The 18,801-nt window shown below is 44.5% G+C and overlaps 1 protein-coding gene across 1 annotated transcript in view; it reads right to left on the reverse strand.

Moving 5' to 3' along the window:
- Nucleotides 1–6,597: 6,597 nt before the first annotated feature.
- The window catches only part of LOC307038770 (putative polypeptide N-acetylgalactosaminyltransferase 8), a 16,385-nt gene continuing 4,181 nt past the window's right edge, over nt 6,598–18,801 (reverse strand). The window contains exons 4-7 of the mRNA XM_079680449.1: nt 16,599–16,736; nt 16,344–16,436; nt 16,071–16,241; nt 6,598–8,307 (exon numbers count right to left, since the gene is read on the reverse strand). Of these exons, the coding sequence (XP_079536575.1) occupies nt 8,188–8,307; nt 16,071–16,241; nt 16,344–16,436; nt 16,599–16,736 (522 nt within the window). The 3' untranslated portion in view covers nt 6,598–8,187. The remainder of the gene's footprint in view (nt 8,308–16,070; nt 16,242–16,343; nt 16,437–16,598; nt 16,737–18,801) is intronic.

The following is an 18,801-nucleotide window of genomic DNA, read 5'->3' on the forward strand; positions in this document are numbered from 1 at the left end:
CCAAATTGCTCCTGTGGGGATTGCCCACAGTATTGAGTATGTAAGTCGCTTTGGATAAAAGCGTCTAACAAGTATTATAAAACGGACAAGTCAAATCAAGCAATCTGATTGGTTCTTAGCCGTGATATACTGAGCGTATACCACGGGTAGAATTGTAAGTTACTTTTCACAAGTATCCCTCCTCGTCTGAGAAAAACAGTATACCGTTTGGTATAAGAACAAGAACTAAGAGCTAAGGGGGTTGTCCACGCCCCTTAGCTGTGATATAATGAGCATATACCACGGCCTGTCGTGAGCTATTGCTTAAACATATAATGGAATGGAATGCTCTGTTACAAGTAAAACTCCTGCCTTCAAAATGTTACTCAAGTAAAAGTACAAAAGTATTGCATCCAATGTGAAACAGTGAAAGGCTAAGCTGCTGTAATTAAATGTCCTCAATCGGTTGAGGAGTGACATTTAATGATATAAGGCTCCTGTGTGTGATCGAGATAAGACTGTTGAATACAAGCCAAAAGAAAAACAAGCAGCTTGAATATTTTTGCTAGGAGTGGCATCGAGTTAACAAACAGCAACAAGACAGACTGGCACTGAGGATGCCAGGTCACATGAAAGCTGTCATCGTAAAACAGCGCTATTCCACCAAACATTGTTTTCCTTTGTTAAAAACATTTCAAAAGTGTGGTTCAAACGAATACAAACTTATTTTCTTTGCATTATTGGGGTTCTGAAAAAACACTGCGGTTTTTTGTTATTTGGACCAGTTGTCATTGTTTTACAATTAATTATCTAAATGACTTTGTATTTAAAACTTGTTTAAAATGTTGTCAGTAGATATTGAATAAAACTTAAATATTTATTTTACTCAAACTCATTTTTCTGTGAGTACACCTTAAACCTGCGTGTTTTCAAAGCAAGTTGAACCACCTTATGTGACTGTGTGATTACCTGAGTTTTATTTCTTATATTTGCAGTGCATTGTATGAGGAGCCTGGGACTTAAAGGTCACCTATTATGCAAAATTCCCTTTTTCATGTCTTCTATACATCAACATGTGTCCCCTCTGTGTAAAGAGACTCTGAAAGTTTCAGGAAAAAAGATGTCCACGCCCCTTAGCTGTGATATAATGAGCATATACCACGGCCTGTCGTGAGCTATTGCTTAAACATATAATGGAATGGAATGCTCTGTTACAAGTAAAACTCCTGCCTTCAAAATGTTACTCAAGTAAAAGTACAAAAGTATTGCATCCAAATATCAAACCAAAAGTAGAAGTAGCCTACTCATTATTAATGTGTAGGCTACTTTTACCTTTTGAGACATTAAGCAGATTGGTCCATTTCAGAGTAATATGATATGTTTTGATTATAATTATTGATCATTAAAGTGTTTATCAAAGCTGGTAAAGGTGCAGCTAGTTTTAATTACTTTGTATACTGCAGCAGGGTAGCTTGTGAATTTACTCCAGGTGTAACTAAAGTCTGATTTATGTGTTGATTATATTTCACATCATAATCCAAATCTGCAAAGTAACTACGGTATTCAATAAATGTAGTTTAAGTACACCATTTACCTCTGAATTGTAGTAGTACAAAGTAGCATGAAATGTAAATACTCAAGAAAAGTACAAGTCCCTAAAAATTGTTCATCGGTACAGTACTTGAGTAACACAAACACATTGGTGTTGGTTGTCTTTTGTCCCCTTATTTTTTAATAGTCACACTCGATTTCGCCGATTTTCTTGTTGCCCCAGCTGGTCGACACCTCTTTTAACAGAAACAAAGGCCACATTAATGTATTAAATCGATGTTAATCCATGTGTGTGGTTGTGGAATTAATGGACGTGCCGTTGTGCGATTGCGCAACGCAATAATTTACAAACTCTTCAACTAAAACCCTAATTATATTTAAAAACATTTTAGAAGGCCTCAAGAAATACTTTAATGTACATTTCAATTTAAATGTGAAGGGACGTGTCTGGTGATTATTATTCACCCGCGGATCTATGGGTTGGGGTATTGTTGCGCACAAACATTATAGTTAACCGGACTTCCTGTTGATGTGAAATCCGAAAGCATTTAAAAAAAAAAAAAAACTTTATTCTGAGTTTGCTTGCTTTTCTCTTTGAAGGTCATCACATAACGGCATTGTAATACACGGTTCGGCTGCATTAAATTACATATCTGCCGTAGTTCGCTATTTATAGAGCCCTGATGAGAGGACTTCTAGACAAATAGGAAGAACTGCCGCCGAAACTGAATATGTGACGTGGATCATAAATATATCAGCAATCAAACAAAATCTTCAATTTCTCTTCACACAATACGTCTCCTCGCAGTATCAATACTAATTCGGCTGACTTTTATATTTGATCCAATCGGTATGTTGGTATATAAATGTACACCATAACTGTGCACAGCTGATAGAAAGGGACACCTGGTGGTTAAAGCACGTTATTGAAATGTATTATTTTTATGATTAGATATTAATAGGAGACACAGACAGGCAAACTAATAAGGCTTTATTTAAACATTAAAGATTACTTTAGGTTAAGGTTTTATTTTGAATAAGAAAAAAGCTTTGGGGGTATACATATTAAGCCTGACAAAGTAGGCCTACTAATATATTGCTTTCCTGCAATGCTAACTACTGTATGTTTAAGCACTTATTTTTAACTGATATTATACATAGGCCTATGTATTATACTCTTATAATATGTACACTGAACAAAAATATAAATGCAACACTTTTGTTTTTGCTCCCATTTTTCATGAGATGAACTCAAAGATCTAAAACATTTTCTATGTACACAAAATAACCATTTATCTCAAATATTGTTCACAAATCTGAAAAAATCTGTGATAGTGAGCACTTCTCCTTTGCCGAGATAATCCATCCCACCTCACAGGTGTGGCATATCAAGATGCTGATTAGACAGCATGATTATTGCACAGGTGTGCCTTAGGCTGGCCACAATAAAAGGCCACTCTGAAACGTGCATTTTTGCTTTATTGGGGGGGTCTGGGGGGGTCCGAAAACCAGTCAGTATCTGGTGTGAGGGGAAGGTTTAGGGTAAGGGTTAGGGTTAGGGTTAGGGTAATGTTGTGAATCGAGTGGCCTGTGTTCGTCGTCCATAACATACGCCTGCCCATACCATAACCCCACCACCACCATGGGCCACTCGATTCACAACATTACCCTAACCCTAACCCTAACCCTACCCCTCCAGATACCAGATACTGACTGGTTTTCGGACCCCCCCAGACCCCCCCAATAAAGCAAAACTGCACGTTTCAGAGTGGCCTTTTATTGTGGCCAGCCTAAGGCACACCTGTGCAATAATCATGCTGTCTAATCAGCATCTTGATATGCCACACCTGTGAGGTGGGATGGATTATCTCGGCAAAGGAGAAGTGCTCACTATCACAGATTTTTTCAGATTTGTGAACAATATTTGAGAGAAATTGTTATTTTGTGTATATAGAAAATGTTTTAGATTTTTGAGTTCATCTCATGAAAAATGGGAGCAAAAACAAAAGTGTTGCGTTTATATTTTTGTTAAGTGTATGTAGAAAGTATAAGAAATTTGCAGAATATGACAGTTTAATGGTGGAGTATACACACATATTGATAGATGTCTTGTAATGCACTGTTGAGGAACCTGCGACCAAGGTTTTTCATCTCTGACCTTGTCAGGTATTGAACAATCAATAAGTAAAGAACACAGAATTATTAAATATAAAACACAGAATTTGTGTGATTATACTAAATGATTTACAAATAAACACCACTGCATATTTACAACTGTTACACATGCTGATGTAACGCAAATGTTTCCAATTTAGGATCAATAAAGTATATCTTATCTCTTTCGACTCCACTTTGAGCGATATAATTACTAACAAAGCACTTACATACTAACAAAGGGCTGGCTTATCTAAAGCCAGTTGAGTAGCACTTGAAATGTTTTAGCTCTATGAAACCTGATGTACTTATATGATTCTGTTTTCTTCAAGTTTGTATCTTGTTGGTCGAACGCACTTATTGTAAGTCGCTTTGGATAAAAGCGTCAGCTAAATGCAATGTAATGTAATGTAAGATGATCGATGGCCATATTTGCCTCTGAACCTTGACAAGTGTATGCTTCAGGCTTATCAATTAACAACAGGAGGGGACACAGACATAAGACCAGCTGTTAAATAAAGCTCTTCTGACCTTAGCTGTCATGTGGGTAATGCTGCCCATTATGGGCACAAGCAATTTTCACCCATTTATTAATTATATGTTTTACAATTGAGTGTTTCCTATCCCCTAAACCTCCAGGGTTGTACACAGTTTAATACTGGCAACTTCTTATTATGGGAAATACGAAAACGTCTTTTAAAACTACAATTCCCAGTAGAGACGTGCCATAGAGCATGTTGCAAAACACACAATAGCCAGCATGTGTAGTTCTGGGGACGGGGTGGTGAGGGGGGGACGGGCTGGACCCGTTCAATCCAGTTTTGGAAAGTCTGTCGTGGTTCCATCCCATTTCAAAGTGTTGTTCGACGCTCGGCGTAACCCTCGGCGCACACTCAAACATCCAATCACAGAGCTTGAGGACTATCACGGGGTTTGTCAAGCGAAGCGGAGAGAATACTTACTTCCGAGTGTAAAATTCTCTAAAGCAACCTGACGGACTCCAACTTGTGTTTATTAATCAAACAAATAAATAAACAGCACCCTGGCCTCTCAGGGCCACCGTAATAAACACAAGGATAATTATGTGTTATTGTTGAGTAAATAACAGTGTGTGGTTTAGAAAAGAATACAAAATTAGAAGGAAAAAACGATGAAACAATACAGATTTTAGTATTCTGAGCCCCTACTCTCCCCATAACTGATGGCAACAAAAGTCCTACATTATTCAATTAAAAATAAATAAGTAAAAACAATAAGTGTGGCTTGATATTGAGTAAGAAAAAGATTGATAAACGCTGTGAGAATGGATCTGCAGAGAGCATTTCGCCGCGATCCAAACTCCTCATATTACCCACGTTCAGGGAGCTCTCTGCAAGTTAATGGGACGCCCTGCCCGTTGAGAACTGACTTCCAAGGGGTACCCTGTACGTAATAGAGTGACGGGGAGGGGCCCCGACCGTCCGTCGATAGTGACGGGTTGGGAGTGAGGACGTGTTGCTTTAAAACAGGGGTGGGGAACCTTTTTCCTCTCAAGGGCCATTTCAATTTTTTAAACATCCTCCGAGGGCCGTACAAATGATTGACCTCTGCTTAAAAGTACTACAATCACAGCCCATTCATTTCGCCTTTCTTTCATGCTGTGCAAAGAACAAGCAACCTCTTAATCCACAAGATGTGTGCAAATGTATTTAGTTTCCTATCCATAAGATTTTTTTTTAAATGTTGAAGTTAAAAGCATCTATATGGTGCACTTCAAGAGCAACATTAAGAGATCTATGGATACATCTCTCAACACCCATATCATATGAGACAGCTGTAAGCAGATTTTCTTTTTCTTTATGGATATTTTGCAAATCACTCCCCTTTCAAACTGTATTCTTGTTTATTAATAACAACTTTTTTTTACTGTCATATAGTATTTTATACCCGTTTACTTTATTCTCTTATTTTTTTATAACTATAATGATCATATAAAGATGTGCCTTTACCTCACTGGTTGGAGAAAAAGCTTCTTATATTCGTTAGCATAGCTAGCTAACGAGATGCTAATAACAACAAAGTTATTGACTGTATGATCAGTATGACAGAGGAACAGATCGCCACTGGGCTTACAACTAAGACACAGTCACGCAAAAACTGCGGCATGTCTACGGCTCCTTATGGGTACTGCTTGGAAGTGCTGGAGCGAAGTTCTGGTGCTCTCCGTTAGAACTGCACCCCTGTCAGACGAGACATATACCACGTGATGACACGTTAGGCTCGTGTTGTGTTCAAGGACCCTGACCTTGGCCAGGAAAAACAGGCACTCGCTTTGTTTAATTTGTTTGCGGTCTAGATTTCTTAAACATTTTTCTTTTTTGCGTGTGTTTATAAATTACCTCGAGGGCCGTACCAAATGGTCTTGCGGGCCGTATACGGCCCGGGGGCCGGAGGTTCCCCACCCCTGCTTTAAAACATCCAAACCATCCCTTTAAGGTTATGTGAATATACCTTAAACATTCATCTCTTACGCTGTGTAATGTAACGGCTAAAACATATCTTGATTTATTATTCTATTTGAGTTTTGTCTCTTTTGACTACATGCAATGGGAACCACTGTGCAATGTGTACATTTAGCTATAAAAGTATAAATTGTAATTCCATAGTCCTTTTTTGGTTTTGTTCATTGGTCATATAGTGGCTGTTACAACTAGCACATAACAGTGCCTACCAACCATGTTTAAAAAGTTTAAATTGTAAAAGTGATGCTATTTCGCTCATGTGTAGGTTACTATAATAGGTTGCGGTTGCTATTATCCTCCAAAGATTGCTGTTCATGACGTCACATTCCCATTTCCTATATCGGCTTAAGGGAAGCTTTTGGGCTATAAGCTAGATAGGCCTTTAATACCAAAACACAATTAAAAGACAAACCAATTTAAACATAAACTTTATTTCCAAATGTAGATTTCAAAAGACAATAATATTTCAACATATTTTGAACATAGGCTCCCCAGAATAGAAAAGTCATTATAAAACACCAAGATAATACACTCAACATAAAGAATATTCACTCAAAAAGAGGTACCATCCATTCTGTAACACGATTTTAACATAACGTTTTTTTAGATGTAAATGGCCAGTGCAGTGCTAATGGTAACAAATTCCCTTCTCTGAATCAGATTGCAGAAGTAAAACCTGACAACATTTAATGACCAAATGCCATAGTACATTTAAACCGGTTCGGAACCCATTCATTAACATCTTTTTTGTGGAAGGTATACAGGAATTATTTAAGCTGTGGACTTGTTAACGTTCACTTATCCATGCATGCTGTTTTTTTTTTACCCTTTTTTTATTTTTCACCCCAATGTTTTTCACCCTTCATTTTACTTGATTTTCGTCTACCTTATGATTTGAATTTCTCTATACTGATTATGTTGCAGTGTAAAGTAGAAATAAATTACCAAGAAAACGTTTATATTTTTAGACTGGATGTTCACAAAACAGCACGTATTGCATTACAATGCTTCCATATGTGGCATTTGTAACAACTGGCTGATTGTGATAGAAGTAAAAAAGGTCACATTTAATCACAGCAACGCAATGAAAGCACTTGCATCTATCTGATAGCATTTGTTGTTGTGAACACACCATGGAAGAAATTCAGCAAACTATCTTCTACATTTGCATTAGCTTTTTCATTGCATGTAATATATTTAGTGTCCCTGAGTGAAAAGATTGCAAAGATGGGCTGTTAAAGGAATAGAACCAAATAAAAATGTTTTACATTGAAAACAATGCAATTTTCTGGTCCAATCAGCAAATTCCGTTGTGTAGTGTCAAACAAAAGAAAAAGGGCGGATAAAGAAGGAAAGATAATAAGTACTTGCAGAGATCAAGTCTATTCATCACATCCAACAAAAGGGATAAAACAATACATTTAAGATAACGAAAAAAATGTAAAGTGCTAAGCTAGGTGGAATAGGGGCGAGGGGTTATTGGATTAGGAGTTAAAGGCAAGAGTGAAAAGGTGAGTTTTGAGGGCTTTTTTTAATGACGTGAGAGTGTTGGCAACATCTCCAGGTGCTCCTTTGAGAACCAGGGCAAACAAGTTATGTGCAGTTTGTCGCAGTTGAGTTTTAGAAAATTGTTTTGCATTCAAATTGTAATCTCAGTGAGGCAGGTGCTGAGTTGGGAGTGTGTGCTTGGAGAAATACATTTTGTTGATAGGTAGAGCTGTGTGTCATCGGCATAACAGCGGAACTGGAGAATTGTCCAAGTAGGAGGATGTAGATGATGAACAGAAGGGAACCAAGTACAGAACCCTGAGGGACACCATGATTGACAGGGACTGTGGGGGATTTGGAGTTGTTGATGGAGATGAATTGATGTCTGTCAGATATATATATATATATATATATATATATATATAAAGGCATGATAGCGTTACTGACTTTCTTTGAGACTGACCTATGAGCAGAGAAGTGCACTTCTTGTAGGCCGCAAGCACACAGACACACTTTAAAAGGCTTTGATTATGTGTTGGACTTCCCATCTTTGGCCAGAGCACTCCTGTATTACTAGTGTATCTTTTTTAATCTCCAGACATCTTTTTGTCTCTCTGTTCTTTAACTCCTTGCCCTAGAAAAGAGAATACATGTAAACAGTAGGTATACACATTACTCAGTATGTCATCATTAAACATTCAGACGACCGCAACATTTTGAACAATGAGTCACCATGAGCTAAACCACCCTATCATTTCAAAGGGTGGTACATACCAAATTATGACAACTACATGCATTTTCAGATTTGGTGAAAACAGACGTGGTTTGTGAAGTCATTTGATTAATATAGTGGTAAAACAATAACATTTCAGATATGTTAAAACACCAACGGTTAGAAATGACCACTCCCAGTGAAGGGTAATTTACAATTTAGTGTTAAAGGTCCCATGACATGCTTTTCCGGTTATTACCCGTCCCATTGTGTGTTATGTAAAGGGGTGCACATAACTTGTTTGCCCTGGTTCTCAAAGGAGCACCTGGAGATGTTGCTTGGTGCGCATCCTTAAAATGAAATAAACCGGACCTTTTGAGGGGTACTTGACTTTATGAACGGGGTGCGGGAGGGGGAAGTGTTCGCTGTTCACTGTATGCCTCGCAGCAAGGTTACTGTGCGGAGCGCATAAAACAGACCCTTCCTGCGATAGCGAGGGGTAAAGCGAGGGATCGCAGATGCCGTGCGGGCGGATAATTTTTTTTTAAACCTAAATGGCTCGTGAATTATTCTCTCTCTCTCTCTCTCTCTCTCTCTCTCTCTCTCTCTCTCTCTCTCTCTCTCTCTCTCTCTCCTCTCTCAAGGTTGGTGCGCAGATGCGCTTTTTTTCAAATGATCTGGTGCTCCTTTTTTGGCGGGGGGCGCCCCTGCGCATCAGTTATGTGCAGCCCTGGTTATGTAGCTTTTTATGCATGTAAATGGTATGCAAAGTCACAAACCCTCAAAGTACACCCTGTAGCGAGTAAAACTCTAACACAGAAAATACCTGTCTATGCTGCACCAGAACGCCTCGTTGGAGATTTTTCTTTTTCCATTTTTTTCTCCACACACACACACACACACACACACACACACACACACACACACACACACACACACACACACACACACACACACACACACACACACACACACACACACACACACACACACACACACACACACACACACACACACACACACACACACACACACACACACACACACACACACACACACACACACAGCCTTATCTTTTCTCAGGCTGTGAGTGTGTGGCGAACTATAGGTTACTTACGTAACCCCAGTTCTCAGAGTAACATGAAGTGAGATGTCTCACTATGGGATGCGCCTCAACGCATATGCACCAGAAGCATCAATCTCATTACGCCAATCCTGATTGGCTGGTGATCTTGACGCCAACGTCAGGGAATCCACCAACCCTATAAGTAGCTTGCGCCACGACGCAGGCGTCATTCAAAATAAGCACCTCTTCTCGCTTCGCCTCAGCAAGAAGGGCCGTCAGGTGAGACATCTCACTTCATGTTACTCTGAGAACTGGGGTTACGTAAGTAACCTATAGTTCTCATTCATAACACTCCGTTCGATGTCTCACTATGGGATATTGAGACTCCCGCATTGCCAGACATGCTTATCTCGAAAATCACCAACACAAAAACAGAACTTAACAGGTAGAACCCTGTCCCAATACGGGGCCCAGCACTGCGCGGGCCACACTTGGAGCAGAAACATCTAGCCTGTAAAAGCGGACAAAAGTGAGCGGCGAGGACCAGCTCGCTGCTGCACAAATGTCTTGAATGGAAACACCCTTGAACAAAGCCCAGGATGTAGCCAATCCACGAGTAGAATGAGCGCGCAGGCCCGTTGGTGCCTGCAAACCCTGACTCGTATAAGCCAGAGCAATCGTCTCCACAATCCAGTGGGAGAGCCGTTGCCTGGTAACGGGCTTGCCCTTATGAGGGTTAGCCCAAGATACAAAGAGTTGGTCATTGCACCGAAACTCTTTCGACCTGTCCATATAAGTGCGCAAAGCACGAACCGGGCAAAGCAAATTCGGCCGCTGTTCCCCAGAGGAACCTAGCGGTGAAGGAAATGCCTCAAGGTCAATGGGAGTGCATGAGCCAACCACCTTAGGCACAAAGGCCGGGTTGGGCTTCAGCAATACTCTCGTTTGCCCCGGGGCAAACTGAGTACACGAAGGATGCACAGAGAGCGCGTGAATATCACTGACTCGTTTGGCAGATGCCAGAGCCAGTAACAACACTGTCTTCAGTGACAAGTGCTTCATGTCAGCGTCTTCCAGGGGTTCAAATGGAGCTCGAGCGAGCCCATCTAAAACCACCGTCAAGTCCCACAGGGGCACCAATGACCTGGAAACGGGGAGGAGCCGGCGAGCCCCTTTCATAAAACGGCAGACCAAGGGATGTTGACTAGCCGTCTTTCCCCCAAAGCCCACATGGCATGCGGCAATAGCAGCCAGGTACACTTTGATCGTGGAGAAAGCTCTGTGTTTATCAATCAGATTCTGTAGAAATGATAGAATCACACCGACAGGGCATTGAAAAGAGATGTGTTTCTTTTGAAGACACCACTCCTCAAACACCCTCCACTTACAGTCATAGAGAGACCTGGTGGAGGAAGCCCTTGCACTCTGAATAGTGTTTATCACTTTCTGAGGGAGCCCCACTGTACTCAGGTTATACCACTCACGGGCCAGGCCCATAGCGCCAGGTGCTCTGGGTGTGGGTGAAAAATCATTCCCCCCGCCTGAGATAGTATGTCCCTGTGTAGCGGGAGCTGCCACGGCTGTCCGCACAGCAGCTGATATATCTCCGCCAGCCAGTACATTGCAGGCCAGTGTGGAGCTATCAGGATCAGTGTGTGGCGTTGTTCTCTCACTCTGGCCAGAGTTGGAGGAATTAGAGCCAGGGGTGGGAACGCGTATAGAAGGACCGGGGGCCAAACGTGCGCGAGCGCGTCCACGCCTAACGGTGCATTTAGATCGCGCATTGAAAAGAACAGCTGACATTGAGCATTTTCTTTTGATGCGAACAGATCTACCGCGGCCCGGCCGTAACGCACCCACAGCTGACTCACAATCGTTGGATGTAGAGTCCAGTCTGCGTACAGTGGTGCACCTCTGGACAGCAGATCTGCCCCGAGGTTCATCACTCCCGGTACGTGTGTCGCTCTCAGAGAGAGGAGACGTCCGCAGCTCCATAAGATCAGTTTGCGTGCCAGCCTGTGTAACTGTAGAGAACGCAAACCCCCTTGGCGGTTTATATACGATATCGTGGTCGTGTTGTCTGTCCTCACGAGGACATGATGTCCCCTGAGAGAAGGCAGAAAGCGTCTTAGGGTGAGAAACACCGCTAAGAGCTCCAGATAATTTATGTGTGACCGTTGGAGGTCTCTGCTCCAGAGACCCCTCACAGGTCGACCTTCGTATATGCCCCCCCAGCCCGTCAGACATGCGTCCGTGGTGACCACCTTCCGCGATAAGACAGCACCCATAGGCACGCCTCGCACCAGGAAAGTCGGGTGCAGCCAGTGGCGTAGCGCCGTTACGCAGTGCACAGTGACCATCACTCTCCGCGCGCCATGACGCGTGGGGTTTAGTCTGAGGGCAGCTACCCAGCGCTGAAATTCCCTCATGTGTAAGCGGCCCAGACGTACTACTAGGATGGCTGACGCCATGAGCCCCAGTAACCGCAGACACGATCTGAAGAGAACATATTTGCGTGGCTGGAAACGAGCGAGGCAAGCCCTGAAGGCTCTCACTCTCTCCGCTGACAGGCGGGCTGTGAAGGGCACCGAGCTCAGGCGTAAGCCCAGGAAGAGCACCGACTGGGCTGGGGACAACATGCTCTTTTCTGTGTTTATTACAAAACCCAGGTCGAGCAGGTGTTTCATGAGGATATTCGTCTGCATAATAGCCTCCTGCTCCGACTGTGCCAGAAGGAGCCAGTCGTCTAAATAGGTTGCCAGGCGAATCCCCTGTTGTCTTAACGGGGCTATCGCTGCCTCCGTACATCGCACAAACACCCGTGGGCTGAGAGACAGACCGAAGGGAAGCACTCTGTACTCGTAACAGACACCCTGAAAAGCGAACCTCAGATATTTCCTGTGTGGATAATATACTGGGATGTGAAAATACGCGTCTTTCAGGTCGATTGATGTGAACCAATCGTCCTGACGCACGAGACGCAGTAGGGATGTGTGAGTGAGCATCCGGAATTTGTATTTTCTGAGATACCCGTTCAGAGCCCTTAAATCTAGGATGGGGCGAATTCCATTCCCTCCCCGTTTGGGAACGAGGAAATATTTGGAATAGAAGCCGCTCTGACTCCGTTTGGAGGGTACGATGGATATGGCTTTCTTTTCTAGTAGCGAGAGAATCTCCTGCTCTAGAATGTGAGCCGACGCTCCCCGGGCATGTGATTGCACAATGCCCGAGAAGCGAGGGGGGGTGACAGCGAATTGGAGTCTGTAGCCCCGTGATATCGTTTTGAAAACCCAAGCAGAGCATGTGAGCATTTTCCACCTTTCGCTCCTCAGAGCGAGCGGGGATGTCACCATATCTCTGTTGTCTGCACCCTGTGACCGCATTGGTTGTGTTATGGCGCCCTCTAGTGTCTGAACACGGTGGCGCTCTAGGGTGACAACCTCGGTTGACACTGCGCATGCGCGCGGTGATGGTGCGTTCACAGGCCCGGCCACCGTCCGCATTCCGAGAGAGGCGTTCATAGCCACTCTCAGAAGCGGGGCAGTCGCCTGACTGTTTATTGACATTATTATTTGTCTTTTTAATATTTTCGACTGTGCCCTTGGCTTTAAGCCTGGAAGCAACAGTGGCAAACATTTTATTTTTAGACCCTTGTGTGTGTTTGTGTGACTTGAACGACTGGCAGGAACTGTTGCCAGTGCTGTGAAGTCTGCTTCCCTCATGGCGCGAACTGGAGGATGACGTGCAGTCATCACCCGAGGCGGCGGGAAGGCGGGAGCGTGGTTGTCCCCCGGAAACACATGGGTGCTGGATACGTGTGGAACACGATCCAGGGCTGAAAGAGAACAGGAAACCTCCAGCCCTTTCCCCGAGGGGGGGAGGGAAGGCTGTCAGGCTGCCCTCTTCTTCTTCCTCGCCTGGTGACTGAAAGTCTGGGTCGGCGGTGCCTGTGTGGCTGCTGCCGGGACCGGGGACTTTCTTGGCCAATTCGTCCGCGCCTCGCGTCTCGGTGGGAGACCGGGGGCGGGCTGTGGCTTCTGCCATCTCGGGACCTTGAACAGGGCCGAGTGCGGGGTAGCCTGGGGGAAGGTCCGTCGCAGGACCGTTGGGGGCGGCGGCTGGGCTTTCCGAGGGAGGCAAAGCTGGAGAGCTTCATCCTCCTTCTTCTTGGCCTCACACCGCTGTTGCATGGAGGCAAGAGCTGAGCCGAATATGCCCTCAGGGACGATTGGCATGTCCAACACGTCCTCCTTTTCCCGGTCGGGGAGGTTTGTCAGGTTCAGCCATCTGGCTCTCTCCTGCACCACCATCATCCCTAGCGATTTTCCTGTGGCCTGTACTGCACAGCGCTGCACGCGGAGGCAAATATCCGTGATCGCCATGATCTCCTCCCACACGGCCGGTTCAGGCTTCACCGTCATGTCCGCGCACAGCTCCGCTTGGTACGCGGTTAGCATGGAGGAGACATTTAGCGCCCTGGCGGACAAAGCAGCCGCTTTGTAGGCCCGTTCAGTCATTGCGGACTGGAACCGGTCCGCCTTTGTCGGCAGTGTGGGGTTCCTGCTCGGGGCCGCCGACACCCGCGGTTGGAGGTGGGCTGCCACAAGCGGCTCCATAGGAGGCATGCGGAGTAACCCGAGCTTCTCCATGCCCTCACAGTCCAGAGAGGAGGCTCCCTGGATTGGGGCCTTGCTGCTGAAGGGGCGGTCTCTCCAGGAGACCGACACCTCGTCCAGCAGCTCCGGAAATACGGGGAGAAGTTGCCTGGTCAGCCTTGCGGCTTGGGGCAAGTTCTTTCCCTCGTATCTAGACCTGGAGGGCTCTCTGGCCGCTTCAGGCCAGGGGATGTCCAGCTTAGATGCAGCGCGTTGACACACGGCCTGCAGGTCCATGCTGAGGCGGGGGAGCGGTGGCTCGTCCTCGCCCGGGGAGGCAGACATGGCCCCAGGCTTGGCAGCCTGGGCAGACGAGACGAAGATGTCATCTTCGCCTTCGTCTGAGTCGGAAAGAAGAAACTCCGAGGCGTATTCTTCTTCCTCCTCCTCATAGTCCAGCTCCAGGACATCCTCCGCGGGTGAGGCCATGGTGAGGTCCAGTTGGGAGCCCCAGCTTGACACAGCACGGGGCCCCCTTCCCGCGGCTGTCGCCGCCACCGAGTCCCAGCTTGACACAGCGCGGGACCCGGCACCCGTGGCGGTCGCCACCATGCCCTGCTCGCCGGCCGGCGAGTTTACAGGCATGGGGAGGTCTCGGACCGGCATGCTAGCTTGGCGCGCTAGCCGCCGGCGGCGGCTTTTGGCGGTAAAACGGGAACAATGCCCGCACGCGCCGGGGGTGTCGATAGCCTCCTGGGCATGTTGCAGCCCGAGGCAAGACGAGCAGACCTGGTGTGAGTCAGTACTCGATATCTTTAGCCCGCAGCCGCAGAGCCGAGCCTCCGACACTCCGTCTCCTCTGGTGTGAGGGAGGGAAGAGTCCATCTTAGCTAGCCTTGGTGCGGCGTAGAAAGGACAAACGAGCAACAGGCGTGTTACCGTTTGCGGGAAAAAATCCAAAAACCTTACCGTTATCCGTTGGAAAAAAACGGCAGGGTAGATTCTGATATTAACTGGAGTGTTAATAAAGTAAATTCCCGTGCGAAGCAAAAGTAGCTGGCGAGCGCCCGTCGACCGAAGGTTAGCTTCGTATATCAGTCTGTGGACCGTTAAGCTAGCTAGCTACTGATCTTTCTCGAGATGTGCTCCGAAGCGAGAAGAGGTGTTTGAATGACGCCTGCGTCGTGGCGCAAGCTACTTATAGGGTTGGTGGATTCCCTGACGTTGGCGTCAAGATCACCAGCCAATCAGGATTGGCGTAATGAGATTGATGCTTCTGGTGCATATGCGTTGAGGCGCATCCCATAGTGAGACATCGAACGGAGTGTTATGAATGAGAACTGTGTGGCGAACAGCCTGGCTGTGAGTGTATGTGTGTGCTCAGGCTTAGTTCCGCGATGTCTCACTGTCTCGCAGACCCCACGCAGCAACCAGGAAATGACACAAGTAATACAGCTCACACCGTCCGCTCCTCGATACTCAAAGGGCGGAGCAGCGAGCCCTGCAACGTCCCGCCAACACGGCACCAAGACCCCACGCAGCATTCTCATCTGTTTGTCATTACTGGTGTCATTTTCTGGTTGCTATCAAACGCCATTGTGACACATAATCACTGATGTTCCTGCTGTAACGGTGGTGGACTCATCAGAACATAGTGGACGAGCTGACCAATCAGAGCACAGTGGGCTCACAGGGAGGAGGGGGTAGGAGCTCCAACAAGCCGTTTAGGACAGACAGTGAATACACATACAGAGATGCTGTTTGAGAAACCAATGTGATGTTGAAACATTGAACAATGTAAATCTATCCTAGTAGACCTCAACAATGGAATTATGATCAGTAGAAATGGCCATGTCATGGGACCTTTAAGAAAACGCTATTCATTTTAACACATTATGCTACGTTAAGTGTTTATTTTGATGCTAATACTTTAACAACAATAATATCTTTGAACACAGGGCTTTTACTAGTAACAGTATTTTACCAGTTACTTCTTTTGCTAGATTACATTTCATTAATAGTACCTGAGTGAAGTCCCAGTAGATCCCCATTTTCTTCTGCAGAGCCTCTCTGCAGTTGAACAGTCCTGGTTCTGTTTCCTTATTCCCAATGTCAGCTATACACCGGTTGTCATTGTACTTGTGGGACTTGATGCCGCCAATGTAGAGCTCTCCGTTTGATCGAAAATAAGTCATCTAAAAAGTATTTTAAAAAGCAGTTTTGGCAGTTAAATAAGCAGCAAATACGACAAAGATTAAGGATTCATCTTGACAACCACTTTTAGAATCTTAACTTACCTGAGGTCCATAGTAGTGGCAATTGTAGGCGATGGGTGTGTTTCCAGGCACTGGGCCTTGGTCTATGCACATGTTGGTATCAAGATTCTTCATCTATAAGTAGGGGAGAAAAAAAAAACATTAAAAAAGTAAAATAATAATAAATATTTGGGAGCTCAAATGTAGAAAACATTGCTGTGTAGGAGTGAATCATTAAAACACACACCCAGCAATAATTCTACCACCATTCAAAGCATTAGATGAAACTAAACTTACTCCTCCATAGGCAACTACGTTGTCCAAGGGATCCAACTTGGGATACACATTTTCCAGGTACCATTTGAAGGATTTACAGTTCAACCTTTTCCTTAGTTCTTTCCTCTCTGTGACATTCCCAATGTCAATTCCATGATTCTGCAGGGAGTATAGTATAAATTGTTATTTTGTAGCTTAAGTAATTGAGATTCACTCAAAGATGCCCCCTTTAATGTCAGAAGTTAAGGGGGCACGGGAAAGAAATGCCCCGAGAAATCTCAAAATGCACATAAACCTTTATCAATAGGGAAGGAGATTTAAGTCATAGAAACATATTTAAAAAAAAGCTGTATGCTTTTAGCCTCAAAAATAAAAAATGTTAAACCAATTTACAGTTTATCCATTGTGAAAATGCCAGCAGGTTTGAGGGATATCTTCAGCCCGATAGCCCCCGGCGGCAGGGGCATACACAACAATATTGCACAAAACTGTGTCTCAGCGCTTATTAACATTTAACAACCTATTAATGTGTCATACCCACTTAACGGGAAGAAACTCAGCTATCAGACAATATTAACAATTTTTACCTAAATGAAACACAAGTCTAACACCAAGCGTCTAAATTAGCACTAAGCGAAGAAATGCTAGCGCACTTAGCACATAACTAACGGTAGCTGTTACGTGCTCTATGTGTTTTATCTGTCTCTGCTGCGCAGGTACACCTGGTCCGCCCCTGGCTCCGCCTTCCCCAGGTGTCCTGATGACATTCAGCTGGGGATGACTTAAAGAGGAAAAGATGGAGGAGAAGGGGTTTCTTTTCCCGTCCTGAAACCAAGTGAATACGACCGTGGATTTCCTCTCACCTCGTGTGGATTTATATATATTTTGCTGTATTATTTTGTGTGAACTCTGGAGGATATTAGTATAGGTTTTTCGCGGCTTTTTTTCCTTCCCAGTAGGCTGTGTTTGGACCTTTGGGTAGAGGAGGGAAGTCTGGGTCCTACGTCTCATGATGTGGCTGGCCCAGGCCCCCTTCTTCTTTTTTTGTTTGTTTTACGATCCTCCAGACTTGGTTCCTTATTGCCGGTAGGCATGCATGTGAGTTACGGCTGTGCTGAAAATAAATGCCCGTCGATAACTAAATTCTGTGTTTGGCGTGGTTGTTTTTATGTTGCGGGTCTTCCCACGAGCCACTACCGCTTGGTAGAGGGACGGGACGTAACATATGTTATATTTCATTCAATCTGCACAAACTAGATATCATATGAAAGCTGAGATTCCACAGATTCCATTGGTATAAGTATATCATCACTGTTTGACCAAAACTCACGGCAGCGAAAGCCAGGAAAGACAACACACAACTTCACTTTACGGGGCCAAAACGGCAAATACGTCTTACCTTTGCTGTTTTCTGATCAAGGGCATTAAAACGCATATAAACGCTGCTGGAGGTTAATCCAATGTCTCTGTGTCATGTCAATGATTACTGATAATCCATCATACATTTATGGCAATAAACGCATTTTTCATATAGTGTAACGGAGCTTCCGTTTTGGGCAAGCTGCTTGTGCATCTTTCTAACTCATCAATGGTAATATTTAGATGGATTAAGGAACTTCACCTCGATTCTATTGGCTCTAACAGTTACAAAGAGGTGTCATAATTTACATTTTTTTACTATGTTCTATCAGGAATTTACTTTAAAATAAAAACATCTATATTGATTGTTCTGGGCATGTCATTTTCAAGCCTGAGGAATGCTTCAACTGCAGTTTGTTCGAGAATAATCCATGATTCAATGCTTTACGTATCCGAAGTGCCACTTGTTAGGGAATCATTTGCTTAGGGGCACTCTTTGACATACTCCATCTGTTTCTCCTTCCTGTGCCTCCTGTTACTTGGACACAGGATCTCAGCCTTCGACAGCTGTTTAAGGAGGGGCTGCTCAAACTGTGGTTATTGTTGCCAGTTTATGACCGGGCACAGCTCGATCTGAGAGTTTATTGTTTTGGGACATTTGGAGCACTTCCTTATCTTAAGCACAGAAGGCTCCGAGGTGTGCATTCTCTAGCCGTAACCGACAACTTTAGTTGATTCAGTGTCTCCACCTGTTTAGTCTCGCTAAATGAGGAGTGTTGATTACACTCTCTGAACTAGTTAAAACCTCCTACTGCAGAAGAGATCTTCAGAATTGGATTGGCATCTGCTGTGTCATGTGAACATG

Source organism: Notothenia rossii (genome assembly GCF_949606895.1).
Source record: "Notothenia rossii genome assembly, chromosome: 5".
Classification (NCBI taxonomy): Eukaryota; Metazoa; Chordata; class Actinopteri; order Perciformes; family Nototheniidae; genus Notothenia; species Notothenia rossii.